This window comes from Kwoniella pini, chromosome 6 (genome assembly GCF_000512605.2).
Source record: "Kwoniella pini CBS 10737 chromosome 6, complete sequence".
In the NCBI taxonomy this organism is placed as follows: Eukaryota; Fungi; Basidiomycota; class Tremellomycetes; order Tremellales; family Cryptococcaceae; genus Kwoniella; species Kwoniella pini.
Genome location: NC_091721.1, coordinates 778,766 through 793,472, shown reverse-complemented (window position 1 = coordinate 793,472; position 14,707 = coordinate 778,766). Strand labels below are relative to the sequence as shown.

General features: G+C 36.5%; 7 protein-coding genes across 7 annotated transcripts; 3 read left to right on the top strand and 4 right to left on the bottom strand.

Moving 5' to 3' along the window:
* Positions 1 to 400: 400 nt before the first annotated feature.
* Positions 401 to 3,733, top strand: I206_104749 (uncharacterized protein; the record flags this gene model as incomplete). Its single annotated transcript, XM_019154051.1, has 8 exons — positions 401 to 660; positions 863 to 1,199; positions 1,279 to 1,872; positions 1,947 to 2,579; positions 2,657 to 2,938; positions 3,035 to 3,190; positions 3,258 to 3,380; positions 3,449 to 3,733. 8 exons carry the CDS (start codon positions 401 to 403, stop codon positions 3,731 to 3,733), a joined length of 2,670 nt encoding a protein of 889 aa, XP_019012791.1.
* Positions 3,734 to 4,138: 405 nt separating this feature from the next.
* On the bottom strand, positions 4,139 to 4,767 carry I206_104748 (40S ribosomal protein uS15; the record flags this gene model as incomplete). Its single annotated transcript, XM_019154050.1, has 3 exons — positions 4,139 to 4,256; positions 4,334 to 4,436; positions 4,542 to 4,767. 3 exons carry the CDS (start codon positions 4,765 to 4,767, stop codon positions 4,139 to 4,141), a joined length of 447 nt encoding a protein of 148 aa, XP_019012790.1.
* A 763-nt stretch (positions 4,768 to 5,530) lies between these two features.
* On the top strand, positions 5,531 to 6,600 carry I206_104747 (40S ribosomal protein eS6; the record flags this gene model as incomplete). The annotated part of the gene is made up of 4 exons (XM_019154049.1): positions 5,531 to 5,601; positions 5,807 to 5,931; positions 5,996 to 6,330; positions 6,418 to 6,600. 4 exons carry the CDS (start codon positions 5,531 to 5,533, stop codon positions 6,598 to 6,600), a joined length of 714 nt encoding a protein of 237 aa, XP_019012789.1.
* Positions 6,601 to 7,208: 608 nt separating this feature from the next.
* On the bottom strand, positions 7,209 to 8,385 carry I206_104746 (uncharacterized protein; the record flags this gene model as incomplete). Its single annotated transcript, XM_019154048.1, has 7 exons — positions 7,209 to 7,283; positions 7,362 to 7,426; positions 7,508 to 7,566; positions 7,723 to 7,772; positions 7,893 to 7,970; positions 8,064 to 8,159; positions 8,353 to 8,385. 7 exons carry the CDS (start codon positions 8,383 to 8,385, stop codon positions 7,209 to 7,211), a joined length of 456 nt encoding a protein of 151 aa, XP_019012788.1.
* A 537-nt stretch (positions 8,386 to 8,922) lies between these two features.
* On the bottom strand, positions 8,923 to 11,131 carry I206_104745 (nuclear distribution protein PAC1; the record flags this gene model as incomplete). Its single annotated transcript, XM_019154047.2, has 9 exons — positions 8,923 to 8,937; positions 9,012 to 9,308; positions 9,377 to 9,493; positions 9,568 to 9,699; positions 9,781 to 9,877; positions 9,970 to 10,147; positions 10,370 to 10,679; positions 10,752 to 10,917; positions 11,094 to 11,131. The coding sequence occupies 9 exons, from the start codon at positions 11,129 to 11,131 to the stop codon at positions 8,923 to 8,925; spliced, it is 1,350 nt and encodes a 449-aa protein (XP_019012787.2).
* A 470-nt stretch (positions 11,132 to 11,601) lies between these two features.
* Positions 11,602 to 13,199, top strand: I206_104744 (uncharacterized protein; the record flags this gene model as incomplete). The annotated part of the gene is made up of 11 exons (XM_019154046.1): positions 11,602 to 11,672; positions 11,744 to 11,770; positions 11,834 to 11,943; positions 12,029 to 12,105; positions 12,169 to 12,315; positions 12,399 to 12,576; positions 12,655 to 12,732; positions 12,810 to 12,825; positions 12,894 to 12,932; positions 13,023 to 13,041; positions 13,101 to 13,199. The coding sequence occupies 11 exons, from the start codon at positions 11,602 to 11,604 to the stop codon at positions 13,197 to 13,199; spliced, it is 861 nt and encodes a 286-aa protein (XP_019012786.1).
* A 103-nt stretch (positions 13,200 to 13,302) lies between these two features.
* Positions 13,303 to 14,538, bottom strand: I206_104743 (mitochondrial 37S ribosomal protein mS23; the record flags this gene model as incomplete). The annotated part of the gene is made up of 3 exons (XM_019154045.1): positions 13,303 to 13,680; positions 13,779 to 13,950; positions 14,102 to 14,538. The coding sequence occupies 3 exons, from the start codon at positions 14,536 to 14,538 to the stop codon at positions 13,303 to 13,305; spliced, it is 987 nt and encodes a 328-aa protein (XP_019012785.1).
* Between the last annotated feature and the right edge of the window lie 169 nt (positions 14,539 to 14,707).

The window sequence follows — 14,707 nt, the reverse complement described above, 5'->3', positions numbered from 1 at the left end:
GATGAAAGAGTATCGTTCTATTCTATATGCAAATATCGCAGTCGTAACAGACACAGCTGATTTTGGTAAAGTACATTATATCGTCGTGTTTTGACTGAAATGTTGAAAGTGTGACAGGGGCTCCACAATCACAAAGTCTGAAACGCGTTAGATAGGTCAATGCGTAAATACTCGTAGATATTAAATAAATATTAATTAAACAAAATAAATGGAAGATCTAATCAAATGTTCAATATACGTTCTTGGGGATCATCATCCATAAATGGAATCATCAAATACCAACGTCGACAGCTTTGTTTGAAGCTTGTATCTGCCAAAGTGACGACCGCCTGAAGTTTCAATTGATCAAAGCGCAAACCAATTTCTTCTTTTGGACACTTCGGTGTTCAAGCCTATCAAAATGTCAATTAATTCTCATACCTCTTTACCACCACCTACTCCATCTTCTCGTTCAAATTTTACCACTCAAACAACAGAAAGAGACTTTGATTCTGATCTTACTCAAGATCTTGCTCCTGATTTAGCATTTGAATTAGATGGATCAGGAAATGTTATGAATGAAGAAGAAGCAGTTCATTTTTGTTTATTAGCTGAATTTGATATTGATGCTGGTGCTACACTTGCGCATCAGTATCCATATCCAACCGGGACAGATGAGCAGTGAGTTGAGTCTCTCAATTCCCTCTTTCGAGCTTTGTCCTCTTGGTCCGTCACATGTTTCCGCCATCAGTTCACTTTCGCTATTAGCCTGCAGCCTTCCTTCTTCCTTTTTTAATCAATCGCCTCTTCTCTTCTGGCTACCTTTGCGCGATAGATACTCATCCCGAGTGAATCTTGAAGCTGATGTTTGAACCTCCTCTAGCCGACTAGCCGAGCTAATGCTTCCCGACGGAGCTCATCTTCGAGCAGAGGACTGGACAATCTTCTACCTTGGTCAAACACCTTCTTCGGCAGTAGCTCCCGTTTTGTCTCACGAATCAAGTATGCGTATATCTACCGAAAGTTCGGCTACCACAGAGAATAACAGGAATAGCGTGCTGCCATTAGACAGAGCTACAAGAGGTGTAGCTGGCTCAGGTGGTGGACTGCTTTACGTCCTAAATTGCGTCAGAATGAAAGAGGATAAGAAGATGAGGAGAGGTGCTATGGTTAAAGCAATGGCTATATGTACCCCGAATCCGTACATTGGTATATACAAGGTGAGTCAATCATTCGTGCTATTTCACTTCTATCCAAAGAAGTCGTTATTCGTATACTGACATTATTCATGTGTCTCAGCCTTTACTTCTGCTTGCCCTCGAAGAATACTTCATGTCACCCTCACCTGAAATTCTAGCCCGACTTTTCGATTCGGCAAATGCTATATCGACAGCTGGCATGCCTCGTCTGACACGGTATGAACGGATCCTCTTGCGTTCATCGGAGCGAAAAGATCTATTCGAAGAGAAGTTTGGTATTTCAGAGCCAATGAGCGGAACCCAAGAAATGTTCGAAGATCTATCGTCCGAGCCCGGTCATGAAACAATACCAGATGGGAACGAGAATAGCAAATTCAGGGATGGTTCAGCTTCAGGAGGAACGTCATCGTCCGCCACTACAACATCATTGAAGTCCAATCATCGTAAAACTCTCTCGTCATCTTCCGGGGTGGCCCGAATGATCCGAAAAGGTTCAGCGAGTTCGCAAACACATTCTCCGTTCCATTTAGCCACACCTCCCTCAAAAGAAGGTAGACTCACTCCTGAAATCGATAAAGGGAGAAGAAAGGGAGTACCTCGTGATACGCACTTCTTTGAAACAGAAGCTAGATTCAAGAAAATTACAGTACCTGTTAGGATACCTATGACTGTATTTGATGAGGATGTAGGAGATGTAAGTTTTGATGTCAGCTAAGACTCCAGATACAAAGGAGATGCGCAAGATACCACAGCTGATCCACCTTGCAGTATTCACTGATCGAATTAGTTCAAACTTTCTCGCATAACATAACGCCTTTTCCACCGCCGTATCATCCTCATTTACATACCAACGGTTCAATGACGCATCCAATTATACTGCTTCTCAACGCGATGTTAGCTCATAAAAGAGTGATGTTTCTCGGACATGGTTTACCAGCAAATCAAGTGGCCAGAATGGTGTTAGCTGCTTGTGCTCTTGGATCTGGATGTGGACAAGTATTACGAGGCGTTACATCAAGTGCATTCCCATATGCAAATTTAGCTTCTTTAGATATTTTAGAAGAGTTCAGTGGGTTCGTAGCAGGAGTGACTAATCCAAGATTCGAAGAACTTCCTACTACATGGGATGTTCTTTGTAACTTGGAAACTGGTAAAATCACCGTCTCTAAAAACCTTCAATCGAGTAATCCTCTTACAGCATCGAGTATCGGGTCGACAGGAGGGACAATCAATAGTAGTAATGTCGGAAGTTTAAGATCTGGTCGATCTAGTGAAACTTCTCTCGGCAATTCAAGTATGATCAAAGTTGAAGATGATCCATCGACTACTAGCGGAACTCCACAAGCTAAGATGAATAGTATAGCCAAGAGCGATTGTATCGATAATCAATTCATGGATGAGGTGGGTTCGCTTTATACTTTTCTTGGCCGTTTACTTTCTCGAAAAATCAGAAGCTAAATCTCTATTGATTTGAATAGATCTTATCAGCCACCACATCTCATTATGGAGAATCCAACATCCGTTTACGGTTCATAGATTATTTGAACCGGTTTGTTCGAATTGCATCACATCAGGAATACTCCCAAACAGGTTCAACCAAAATTGGATACCCATCAATATCATTTCGAGATTCTAACCCAAATACACTCGGAAGTGGGGTAGTCTTTGCCGATGAGCAGGGTAAACAGAGGGAAATGTGGGCAAACGTACATAGAATAGAAGCTTGGAGGAAGACAAGAAGTTATAAGCTGTTTGCAAAAGTACGTTACTTTCTTTCAGCTTGTCGTGGATCTTTTCTTACGAAAGAAAGAAAGAAAGGAAGAGGAAACATGCTAATTTTTATGCTTCGTTTGTAGGATTGGCAATCGCGCTTGAAAAGACGATCAGTAGAATTTGACATCCAACATCAGATCGCCCGTTTGAGATTAGCAAAGAATATGTCTGATACGGAGGCAGAAGCTATTTTTTCAGCATTAAACAATGGAATAAGAAATTATGATCAAGTCATAGAGGTGAATTCTGCTTTTCAACTTAACGCAAAATTTACCAAATTTGCCAAATTGCTAACATCATTTTTAGCTTTTGACTCATTTACCGACTCATTGGGGTGGTTTAATGCCAATTGCCAATGGATTATTTCATCGTTGGATAGGTGTAAGAGAAACCGCACTTGAATTGTTAATAACATTACAACAATATCCTGTAATTTGATTTTGTGTTTTTTAGATATTGACTTGAAATTTTAACTGATTAATGTTTTTCTTTGAAAGGTTGGTAAACATGCTGTATATTCTATGAATTATTTTCATAGAAAAGCATTTATATCTTTACTTGAGAAAAGAGAGATTAAAATTAAAAGACAAAGAGAAAAAGAGATTGAAAGGATTAAACAACAAGAAGAAGATTTATTACGCCATCATCATCAATATCAAAAAGATTCGCCGTCTTTTAATCAGAATGAATGGACATCAACGATCAATACGGAGTCCAATCATGAAAGTTCACCTAATGGAACTGTTTTAGGTGATAGAAAAGATATTACACCTCAGCGGTGATCAATAGATTAAGGATCTCTCATCCTCTAATATCGCAATTGATCATGAATGTTTTTTTTGGTGGTTTGTTTTGGGATTTACAGGTACTTTGTATTTGATTAGTGATCAATTATTGTATTTTGCTCAGATATGTTGTATGCATCTACGCTTCATGGAGGTAACATGATATATCGACATAAGTGAAAAGATCAGCTTCCCCAATTCGATTAGTTAAAAATGTACCATGATTAAATCAATCACTCGCTTGAAGCTTGTTGTGAAAAGTAAAAGAAGTTAGTTTGAGAAATAGTAGAATGAGACCGGCTGTGTATTATGAAAGAAAAGAATCCATGCATCCTAATCAATCAATCAATCAATCAATCCATACAAAACCAACGCATACTGCTCTTATTCTTTTAACTTTGTTTAAGCTACAAGGGTAGAAGCGGTAGCAGCTTCGTATTTGAAGGTAGCAGGGAGTTGTTGAGTTTTGATGTAGTATCGAGCAAGTCTGTGAATTCTAGATTCGATAAGAATCATTCGGCTATTTTATGATTAATTGTTTATATTAGTAAGTGATATTTGAAACAAGAATATCGAAAGAAGAAAAGAAATACTTACAATTTACCATCTTTATCGGCTCTGTTTCTTTCAAGGTGCTTTCTAACGGAAACGGCTTTTTTGATAAGGTGGTACATATCCTCAGGAATAGAAGGAGCGAGACCTATTTTTAAGAAAAAAATGAAATTGGGTTAATAAAGAGTCTACATTCGATGATAGGGTATTATGGATATTGAGAATGTGTTTGTAGGTGGAACATCATACTCACCATTGGTTTTAAGAATTCTCAAAATCTTGTTACCAGTAACGTTTTTAACTTGGGGAATACCATGAGAATCTCTAAGTACAACACCAATTTGAGAAGGAGAAAGACCTCTTCTTGCTAATTTAAAGATTTGATCTGAAACTTCTTCAGGTGTAGCCTTTGACCAAGATGGTTGAGATCTTCTATAAGGGAGAGCAGAAGCTGACATACCCTTTCCTTTAGAGTGCATTCTATTTGATCACCAACCAAAAAAAAAAATCAAAAAGTCAGCAATCTGTATAGCCGTAACCACCAGATGCCCTATTTCTCAAATCTCCTTTTTCTGTCCTTAAATATCATGACATCTTATTGCTAAGAATGACAGTATTTTCAAAATCTCGTCCTCCTTGATCTATAACCAAATTGGGGATGTCCAACTTACCGACCCATTTTGAATGTTTTTTGTTATTGCTGAGTTTACCGACAAGGGAAAATGGGAAGCCGCACTACGGTTCGAAGAAAGATGTTTGAAGTCAGAATAACGAGTATTGAGGTTGATATATGTATAGATAAACTTACGCAATTCTTGATGGTTGAAGGTTGAATTTACAAGGTATTATTGTAAATAATGTCGAAATAGTACCAAGCAGTCAAACGACAGCGACAACCACAATGGGAGATCACCAAGTGGACCACAGCGAGAAAATTACAAAGTACAAGTTTTGGTTATGAAAATGCCACTTATATTATTCTAATCATTTCGCCGAAATATACTGAAGATGCATTTAAGAAAACGCCGAGAATTGACATCCAAACTCCGATTGAATAATTCCGGTAGTGGCGTAAATTCGAAAATTCAAATTCCAATGGCCTTCAGTAAGTTTGATGTCCTGCTCTCTCTGCTCTTTGTCCTACTCACTCACTCACTCACTCGCTTGTTGGGCAAAAAATCATTAAACACTTTTTCAACGATATTTTGAATACTCTTTCTTCTTATCCATCAAACATTCAAAATGAAGGTCAATTTCGCCAACCCAGCCACCGGCGCTCAAAAACTCATTGACTTCGAGGATGAGAGAAAGACGTGAGTATAGTGTTTTGTGACTTTGGTTTTAGGATTTTAGACGAAAGACAAGATGGAAATAATTGAGGATTGGTGGGATAAAAAGGTGGCGACAAGAAGACAACCTTCGGAGCAGAGAGAGCAGACTGTATAAGGATGAAGAAGATGATAGCTTGTTAAACATCATCAAGGGGAAATGCTGACTTTGTTGTCTTGAATTCTTTAGTCGAGTTTTCTTGGAAAAGAGAATGGGTCAAGAGGTCCCAATTGATTCCCTTGGAGAGGAATTCGCTGGATACGTTGTTAGAGTTACTGGTGGTAACGACAAACAAGGTTTCCCAATGAAACAAGGTAGGTTAAACTATACCTCGACAAAATAGGGAAAATGAAGACTGATCGCTCAAATTCAATATAGGTGTCCTTTTACAAAACAGAACTAGACTTCTTCTTGCCGATGGTCACTCTTGTTACAGATCAAGAAGAGATGGTGAAAGAAAGAGAAAATCCGTTAGAGGTTGTATCGTAGGAAACGATATTGGTGTACTTGCCGTTGCAATTGTTAAACAAGGTGAAAAAGATATCCCAGGTCTTACCGATACTGTTCTTCCTAAACGATTAGGTCCTAAGAGAGCTACCAAAATTAGAAAATTCTTCAACTTGTCTAAAGATGATGACGTTAGAAAATTCGTTGTTAGAAGAGAAGTTACCAAGAAGAACGGAAAGACCACCACCAAGGCTCCTAAGATTCAAGTGAGTAAATTTTTTCATGAGATACTCTCAATCAGAACGTTATATCCCATTGCATCAATTTACTGATATTTCTTTTCTTTATTATAGCGACTTGTTACTCCCCTCAGACTTCAAAGAAAGAGACACCTTAGATCTCTTAAAAAGAGAAGAACTGAAGCTCAAAAGGAAACTGTTTCCGATTACAAAGCTGCTCTTGCCAAGCACGCTGAGGAGAAGAAAGTTCACAACGCCGCTGTCAAAGCTGCCAAAAAAGCCAGACGATCTGCTTAAGTTCTGGATTTTTAGGTTGTTGATTGGATGGGAATCATTGTTGCAAGGGTTTTTCTTTTATTTTTTAGCTTTAATGCTTTAAAGAAAAAAAAGTCGGTAGCTTTCCATGCCGATGTATATCATGGATCGAACAGAAGGGATTTTTACATTACACAAATACTGGCATTTCTCATATACTAAAAGCCGTACAATTCGTCCCAGTAATTGAAATCGACCAGTCTTGCTGAATGTTGGATGATTAAGAAACAATTGAACTGCATTGAGTCAAGATACTAATTAGCGTTCAAAGTGAATCAATTTCGTTTCTCGGCGAAAGAGTATAGTATCCTTATCTCATAGATAAATCAACATCAATTATCATTGAGTGCTACTCGAAGCGTAACGCATTTCTTTCACTGCCTTTCATTCATTTCACAAGGGACAATATCATTTCTTCGAAACATACATACAAATCATAATGCGGGGTATATACAAGAACAAAGATACTAATTAAAAACGATTACTTCATTGTCATGCTTGAGATTTGAGGTCAAAAAAGACTTGAGAAAATTCAACAACATGTCCCAAATTTTATTTTGGCTATTACGTCCCAATGAGAATGAGAGGAACTACGTAGCATACTTGCTAGTATATTCAGCAGCCTTCTTTTCAAAACCTTTTTTATCTGATGTATATTGTTCAGCCTAAAGATTATAATTTTGTATTATTAGCCAACATTCATATATGTTATGTCACAAGAAAGAGGTTGGAATATAACTAACAATTGAAGATACGAGCGGATCATCAGGATTGGGATTTTCAATTAAATCATATATAGCTTGAATAACTACATCCATAGTATACGAAAAATTAGCTTTCTGACAACCAAGGAAAAAAGAGCAAAAAGATGAGATGAAATTTGACATACCTCCTGACATCTTAGTAGCAGGTTTCCAATTTTCAGTTTTAAGTAAACCGATACATAAACTATTTTTCCAGGTTATTCATATTAGCTTGATATACTTTCAACTTCAAGATTGATTCAAGGGTTTCTTGCTTGAAATGGGAGAATCGTTTCAAAATACTTGATTGTTTCACGATACCCTATCGAGAAAGTTTTTGATTGAGTGAAAATAAACTCACTTTCCATCACTATCAACATTTGGATGATACATCTTAGTTTTGAAAAGTAGCTAGAAAAACGAGGAAACAAGATCATTCAGCTCAAAGTCCAGATAAAATAACACCCAAAAAACATAATGAAGTCCTCAAAATTTGTTGATTATTGGCTTTGAGAAATTCTAATAACTTACTGTTGGTGGTTTAAAAGGATATTCTTTTGAAAAATCAGCAGTTAATTGGAATTTCCCTTTATGATAAGGAGTATTTGACTATATTAAAACAATAAAATTCAAAATTAGCTCAACAATTTGTAAAGTATGAAGACAAATATCCTTTATTGACAGGGAGAAAAAATCACTTACAGGTCCATTTATTATAATTCTCCAAATTTGTAAATTATCTTCATCAGGTTGAACTTGAATACCAGGTAAAGGTGAATTCATTAAATCACTTAATTCCTATATATTTCCAAAAAAAAAACAGCAAAAGGGAGAAAACATATCAGTATATATACTCAATCAAATGAAGATGAAGATGATTTGTGAATATATCTGGTTCAAAGTAATTTTGCAAATTATGAATAACTTTACTAGGTATCTTTCCCATTCGAAGGGAATAAATTGAGATAATGAGAAAGATAATTTAACTAACCTTTTGTATTCGTCTTGTAGAAGTTGATGCCATATTGAACGTTTAAGAAAAGCTTTGATTGTTCAGAACTCCCAGTACTAGTAATGTCTTTAATTTTTGTTTGATATTGTAAACAGTGGTATATGAATCTAATTAGAAAATTGTGCAATAAGGACTTCACAAAGTACTCGGTTGAATTCGTTCGAATTAACCAACCTCCACTTTTGACATTCCTCGCGAATCACGACATCATTACCTTCGACATAAGGCTGACATATGGCCAAGTGCATAGATATATAATTGATAGTGTGATGACCTTTTGCAAAGTTACTGCAGTGGTATTTGCACGTAATCAAAATGAGCCTCGTAATCATGACATTTCGTAAATATAACAAAATAAGACAATTTGAGGATATTATCGATCATCTAGTAAAAGGGGCATCATCTAAGCAGGGTACTTCTATGTAAGATATGTAAGATATGGATATATGCACATGTATGAATATAGAGTAATTCAAGCCTTTGACGTCTGGAGACGCAAGCATAGGAGTACAAAAACAACCTCAATGGATGAGATAGCTGTTATGGATGCTATGGTGTCCATATCTATTGTAAACACATTAGTTCCAATCATCTACTCAATATACTTAATAATGCAAGGACTTATTTCGCTATCTTACCTTGACAGTTTGGTCCACACTTCCAGTAGCCAGAACATTGATTCTCCTAGGACCATCATCTTCTCCTTCTTTCTTCTTGACTACACTATCTCCATTTGTTAAATTTGTTCCACTTCCTCCTATCAAAGCTCTACCCCATGTCATTGAAGTGATAAAATGACCGTGAGCATCAATAGTTTTAATACAACGTCCATTTGTTAAATCCCATATTTTTATCGTTTTATCATCTGAGGCTGATAAGAGATATTTCCCTGTTGGATGAAACACTAATGCTCGAATCCAATTATCATGACCAACCTATGAATCCGCACGGGATCAAGATCAACATATGAGTCAGAACTTACTGGGACAAAAGTATAACTCACAAAGGTCCGTAAACATTGACCTGATGACGCATCCCAGAGCTTTATGGTCTTGTCTCTTGAACCGGTCACTACGAAAGCTCCTGGAGCCTTTGCACGACTTTCTCCAGGAGGTGCGTTCTACATTTCATATGTAATGAGTTCTCGTCCCATATGAATTGATAGACGCCGTGGTAATAAGCTTTGTTACTCACTCCCAAACCCGCCAATTCCCTTATTGCAGGATAACAATTTATCGGCGCAAATATCGCACATTCTAGAACATGCTCATGACCCCTCAATTCCACTTTGGTTTCCCCGGTTGAGAAGTCCCATATCCTCGATGTCTAAAGGCATATATTAGCAATCTTCCCAAAAATAGGGATTCCTCCGAGTTTGATTGAGCATAACGAAAATGTCAGACTCACTTGATCATTCGAACAGCTCACTAACCATTTCCCATCATCAGAAGGAACGACTCCTCTAACCCACTCGGAATGCCCGCTAAATGTCTTCACGCAATACCTGATCACAGCATCGCGAACTGTCAGCTGTATACAATTTTCACATTGTATTTCCTCGATTAAACTTGAAGGGATACCGAACATTATACTGACCCACTAGCAACCTCCCAAACTTTTATAGTCTTATCCCTACTTGCCGATACTAATTTCTCTCCATCATGTGTGAACCGCACACTTGATACTGAATGATCATGTCCATGCAGAGTTTTGACATTCGTATATTCGTTCGAAGTATCCCATATCTTTATTGTTAGATCTGATGAACACGTCACTATTGTACCAAAATGATAATTAGCTTCCTGATTACTTGCTAAGGGTATATATCTCCCTATTCCCTTCTGACTGTTCTTCATGTACCGTATCTCAACTTGCCGCCATTCTTGAAGTCTACACTGCCCAGCAATCGCTTCCGTGATTTGAAGTTTCACATTTTATCCCTTCCAGACCGACATTTCACCCTAACGACAAGGCGATGTATTCAATGACAGCTCACCCATAAATCCCCCTTTGGAATCAAAATCAACATCATTAACGCTTTTAGTATGTCCTTTCAAAGTTCGTTCCATCTCTCCAGATTCCCAATCCCATATTTTGACACTTGAATCTTCACTTGCACTTGCAACTACTGTCCAAGTTGGATGAAAAGTCACTTTAGTTATTGGTGCTCGATGAGATGTTAAAGTATGACGTGCTGGTGCTCTAGGTAAGAATGGTGCGGAGGAAGAAGATGACGATGAAGATGCTCGATTTGGTGAAGCAAGTTCGGCTAGAAGAGCGGCATTACGAGATTCTAAGTCCATTATCTATCACAAATGATTAGCTATGGTTTATTGGGCATTTCGGTTCATTTTAATGAAGCTAATAAAATAACTCACCTTCTTTTGCAACCGTATCACACTCGTCCATTTCTTTTCCAACAATCCTACCCATCTAGCTTTCGGATCATCCGTTTGGAAATCTTCATTATCCGTTTCTCGTCTTAGAACTTCAAAGGAATCGTGTAGGCCTTGCGAATGGAGGTAAGATAATAATGATTTATGGCTGCGTCGGCAACATGGGGGTATTATTGAGTATAAGAAATCAAAGCACAATAGTAAGAGAGAGACGTTTAGCAGAGATTACATTGCCCATATTGTGAGACGAGTTGGTAATAATGATTTGAATAATCAGCTTCCCAGTTTAGGTTTTTGAATTATGAAATGACGTATTCCACTTACAGTTCATCCTTCTGACGTTCAGAGAGGAGACTCGACATGGTATGAGAGTTGCCAAGTCTCCTTGTATGTCTATGTCTATGGTCCTTAGGGAAAATACGTGTTCAGTCTCGTCCAACTCAAGATTTCCAAATGTTGAGGAAGGAAGTGATATGCCTCGAAATCAAATTGTGGTTTTTGAATACGGCGCTACGAGGACTCGATTTGTGAGAGAAAATCAAAGCTTGAATAGCTGTTGATTTTCGTGATAAGTCAGGTCTTCACGAAGAAGTACAAGGTCTTTCAATGAGAAGGAAGAAAGATTGTTGATGATTTTAACGTTGATATAAGAGTCAAAAGGAAAGGCACGTCAACCGTGATTACGATTTGACAAAGTAAACAGATTACCCCGCGTTTCCTCATTACACAGTAACAACATAGTCTGTAGGGATACATCCCCTTTTGATCATTTGTTATTTCCACCTATCCGTTAAATAATAATCTATTTTTATTTTGATGTGCTTTTTGCAAGATGGATAAACAATGGAAATATCATAATGTGAAACAAGCATCTCGAGGTGTACTATTAGTCGAGTTCAACAGGTATGATATCATCATTAACATTTGCAATTTTCCTCATTTAAGATATTATAACTGATTGTCTAGCTTGACAGACCACCAGTCAACGCTTTCAATGATAGGTGAGCATATATCTTTGATATTACTCCATAGAATTTGAATCTTATGAGAAATGTATTCTATAGTATGTGGAAAGAACTCCGAAGTATTATCGATGAAATTGCTACTTCACCTGAAATCCGAGTAATCGTACTTTCCTCTACATTGGACAAAGTCTTCACAGCAGGATTAGACTGTATGTTTCATTTCGACATTCCTCTTAATTTTCAATATGAATGATCGAAAGCTCATATATATATATTTGAACGAACGAACCTTAGTGAATGCTCAAAGTGAATTGAATTCATCTGCTTTGGATCCAGCTAGAAAAGCAATTCAATTACGCGATCACGTCTTAGTACGTTTTGTTCACTATTTTCCTCTTTAGAATTTCATTATATGCTCATATATCCACTATTAGGATTTTCAAGATGCGATTTCATCTCTTGAAAGATGTCAAATACCAGTAATATGTGCAATGTATGGTACTTCAGTAGGATTAGCTATTGATTTAGCTTGTGCGTGTGATATAAGAATAGCAAGTCAAAATACAACTTTCGGTATATTCGTAAGTATAATATATTTACTATAATCTTTGGAACAAAATACAACATCAGAAACGTATGCTAAAATGCATAAAACATGACATAGGAAGTGAATGTTGGATTAGCAGCGGATATAGGTACTTTACAAAGATTACCCAAAATCGTAGGCAACGAATCAAAAGTTAAAGAATTAGCTTTAACAGGCAGGAAATTTGATGCTCCTGAAGCTAAAGAGATAGGTTTCTTAAGCGATGTAATCAATGGAGGTAGAGGAGAGGTCATTGGTAAGTCGACTCACCTCAGCTCCTCATCCAAGAATGCAGAGGATATGTTAAACAGCCTACTGATGGAAAAATGCATAGCTGCGGCATTAGAAATGGCAAAGGTAATAGCTAGTAAAAGTCCGATAGCGGTCATAGGTACAAAACATTTATTGAATCGTAAGTTATCTTGATTACGCTTCATCTTGATTCGATAAAACAGGAAATAGCTGAATTGATATTTTTCGTAACGATAGACGCAAGGGATCATACGTGAGTCAGCTACTTCTTGGACTGATCCAGTACGATGAAAAATACTGATCATTAATGATGGTTTGCAGCGTCGAAGAAGGATTAAAGTACACAGCTACATGGAATGCGTAAGCTCACTTCTGGTTCTGGCGATGGCGATATGATTCGCATTCCTTGTTATACAACAAGTTCAGCTGATCGCGAATTTCAATTGACAGGTCAATGCTTCAATCAGTAGTTAGTGGAATGACTCAAATCCTCGAATCGAAATTAGCTGATTCATGGATTTTACGCAGGACACAATCACAGCAATGAAAGCTGTAATGTCAAAGCAAATTCCAAATTTCCCTCCAATAGGTGAATCCAAATCACCTAATTCGAAAGCGAAGTTGTAGGAGATCAAATACTTTACATGAATCACCTCTTCTTCATCGGATCATATTTCTTGTTGTCTATTTTATTCTCATTTGTATAATACAAAATCAATGCATACTATATCTATGTCCTAGATTTACCTAAAACACTAGTTAAAAAAGCTAAATCATTTTCTGATTCTTCTGAAGTTGATGATGAGTTTGTTGTAATTGTAGATTGATCAGATTGTATTGGAATAGAAGATAATAATTCACTTTGATTTAGAATAGATTCTTTAGGTGGTAAAGGTAATTTCCAATTTTCAATATAATTTAAACCATTTGTAAATTCATTTAAATTACCTAATGTAGATGGAGATAAAGAATTTGACCATTGCCATCTTGGTAATTTTTTAAATTTACTTTTTGAACTGTTTTCAGAATTTGAATTTGAAAATGATTGACGATTTGAAGAATTTATAAGTGTAGATAATGATTTTTCTTCTAAATTAAATTGACGTTCCTAAAAAAATTTATCATAAAAAAAGAAATTATGGAAATTAACAAAAGAAAAAAAACAAAACAACAATTCAGAAATCAAATTAAGACTTAAAAACTTACAAATGCATCTGGTTTAAATTCTGCACCATAATATCTAGCTTCAATTTCAGCTGCTATAGTAGATTGTTCATGTCTTGCTCTAAGTTTTATAAATTCTCTAGTTGCAATTGCGTATGCATCTGAAATTGGAATTGATCTTGTTTTTTGAATATTTATAACGAATGAAATGGTGCTATCATAACAAACATAAATCAGTAATTCGTCTTAGGACTTTTTTTTGATTAACTCTTAAGAAGGAAGGTAGAAGGTCAATTGGAAGCGGACAAAAAGGATGTGGGAAAAACTGCCAATCCAAAACAAGGAGGAATCATAACTAAACTCACTCTTCAACAGTAGGATATAAACCCCTCTGTTCCAATTTAATCCAATTTTCTCCATCAATTTTATTATTTTCTGTAATCTCTTGATTTTCAATTAATGATATAGGACGTAAAGCTTCAAATGCGAAATCTTTAAAAAATTGTCTTCTAATTTTATCTCTTAAATAAACTATTCTTTCAGGTTTATTTTTTCTAGTTTTGAATTTTCTTAATTTATCTCTTCTTTCTAATTCACCTTTTGGTATATATGCTAAATCGCTTGAATCTCTTTCTTCTATACTATCATTTATAGGTCTATTACGTTGAACTGTTTGTCTTGCAGGTAAAACTGGAGGTGGATTTGATAAAACTGGTATATACCATGTTGGAGGTTGTTGAATTACGTTTCCTTGTAATAATCTTGAAACTGCTTGAGGGACTTGAGAAGGAATTCTTCGCATTGTATCTGTTTAGTATATATTATTTGTAAATCTCAGAATATCTTTATATATATGATTTAATCGTTTGAAATGCGATTCTTACTTTTGATTTCCGACATCTCCCAATACTCGCTCGCTCGCTTGACATTTTCGGATAAATACTAATAAATTAATTGACTCACTTATAATC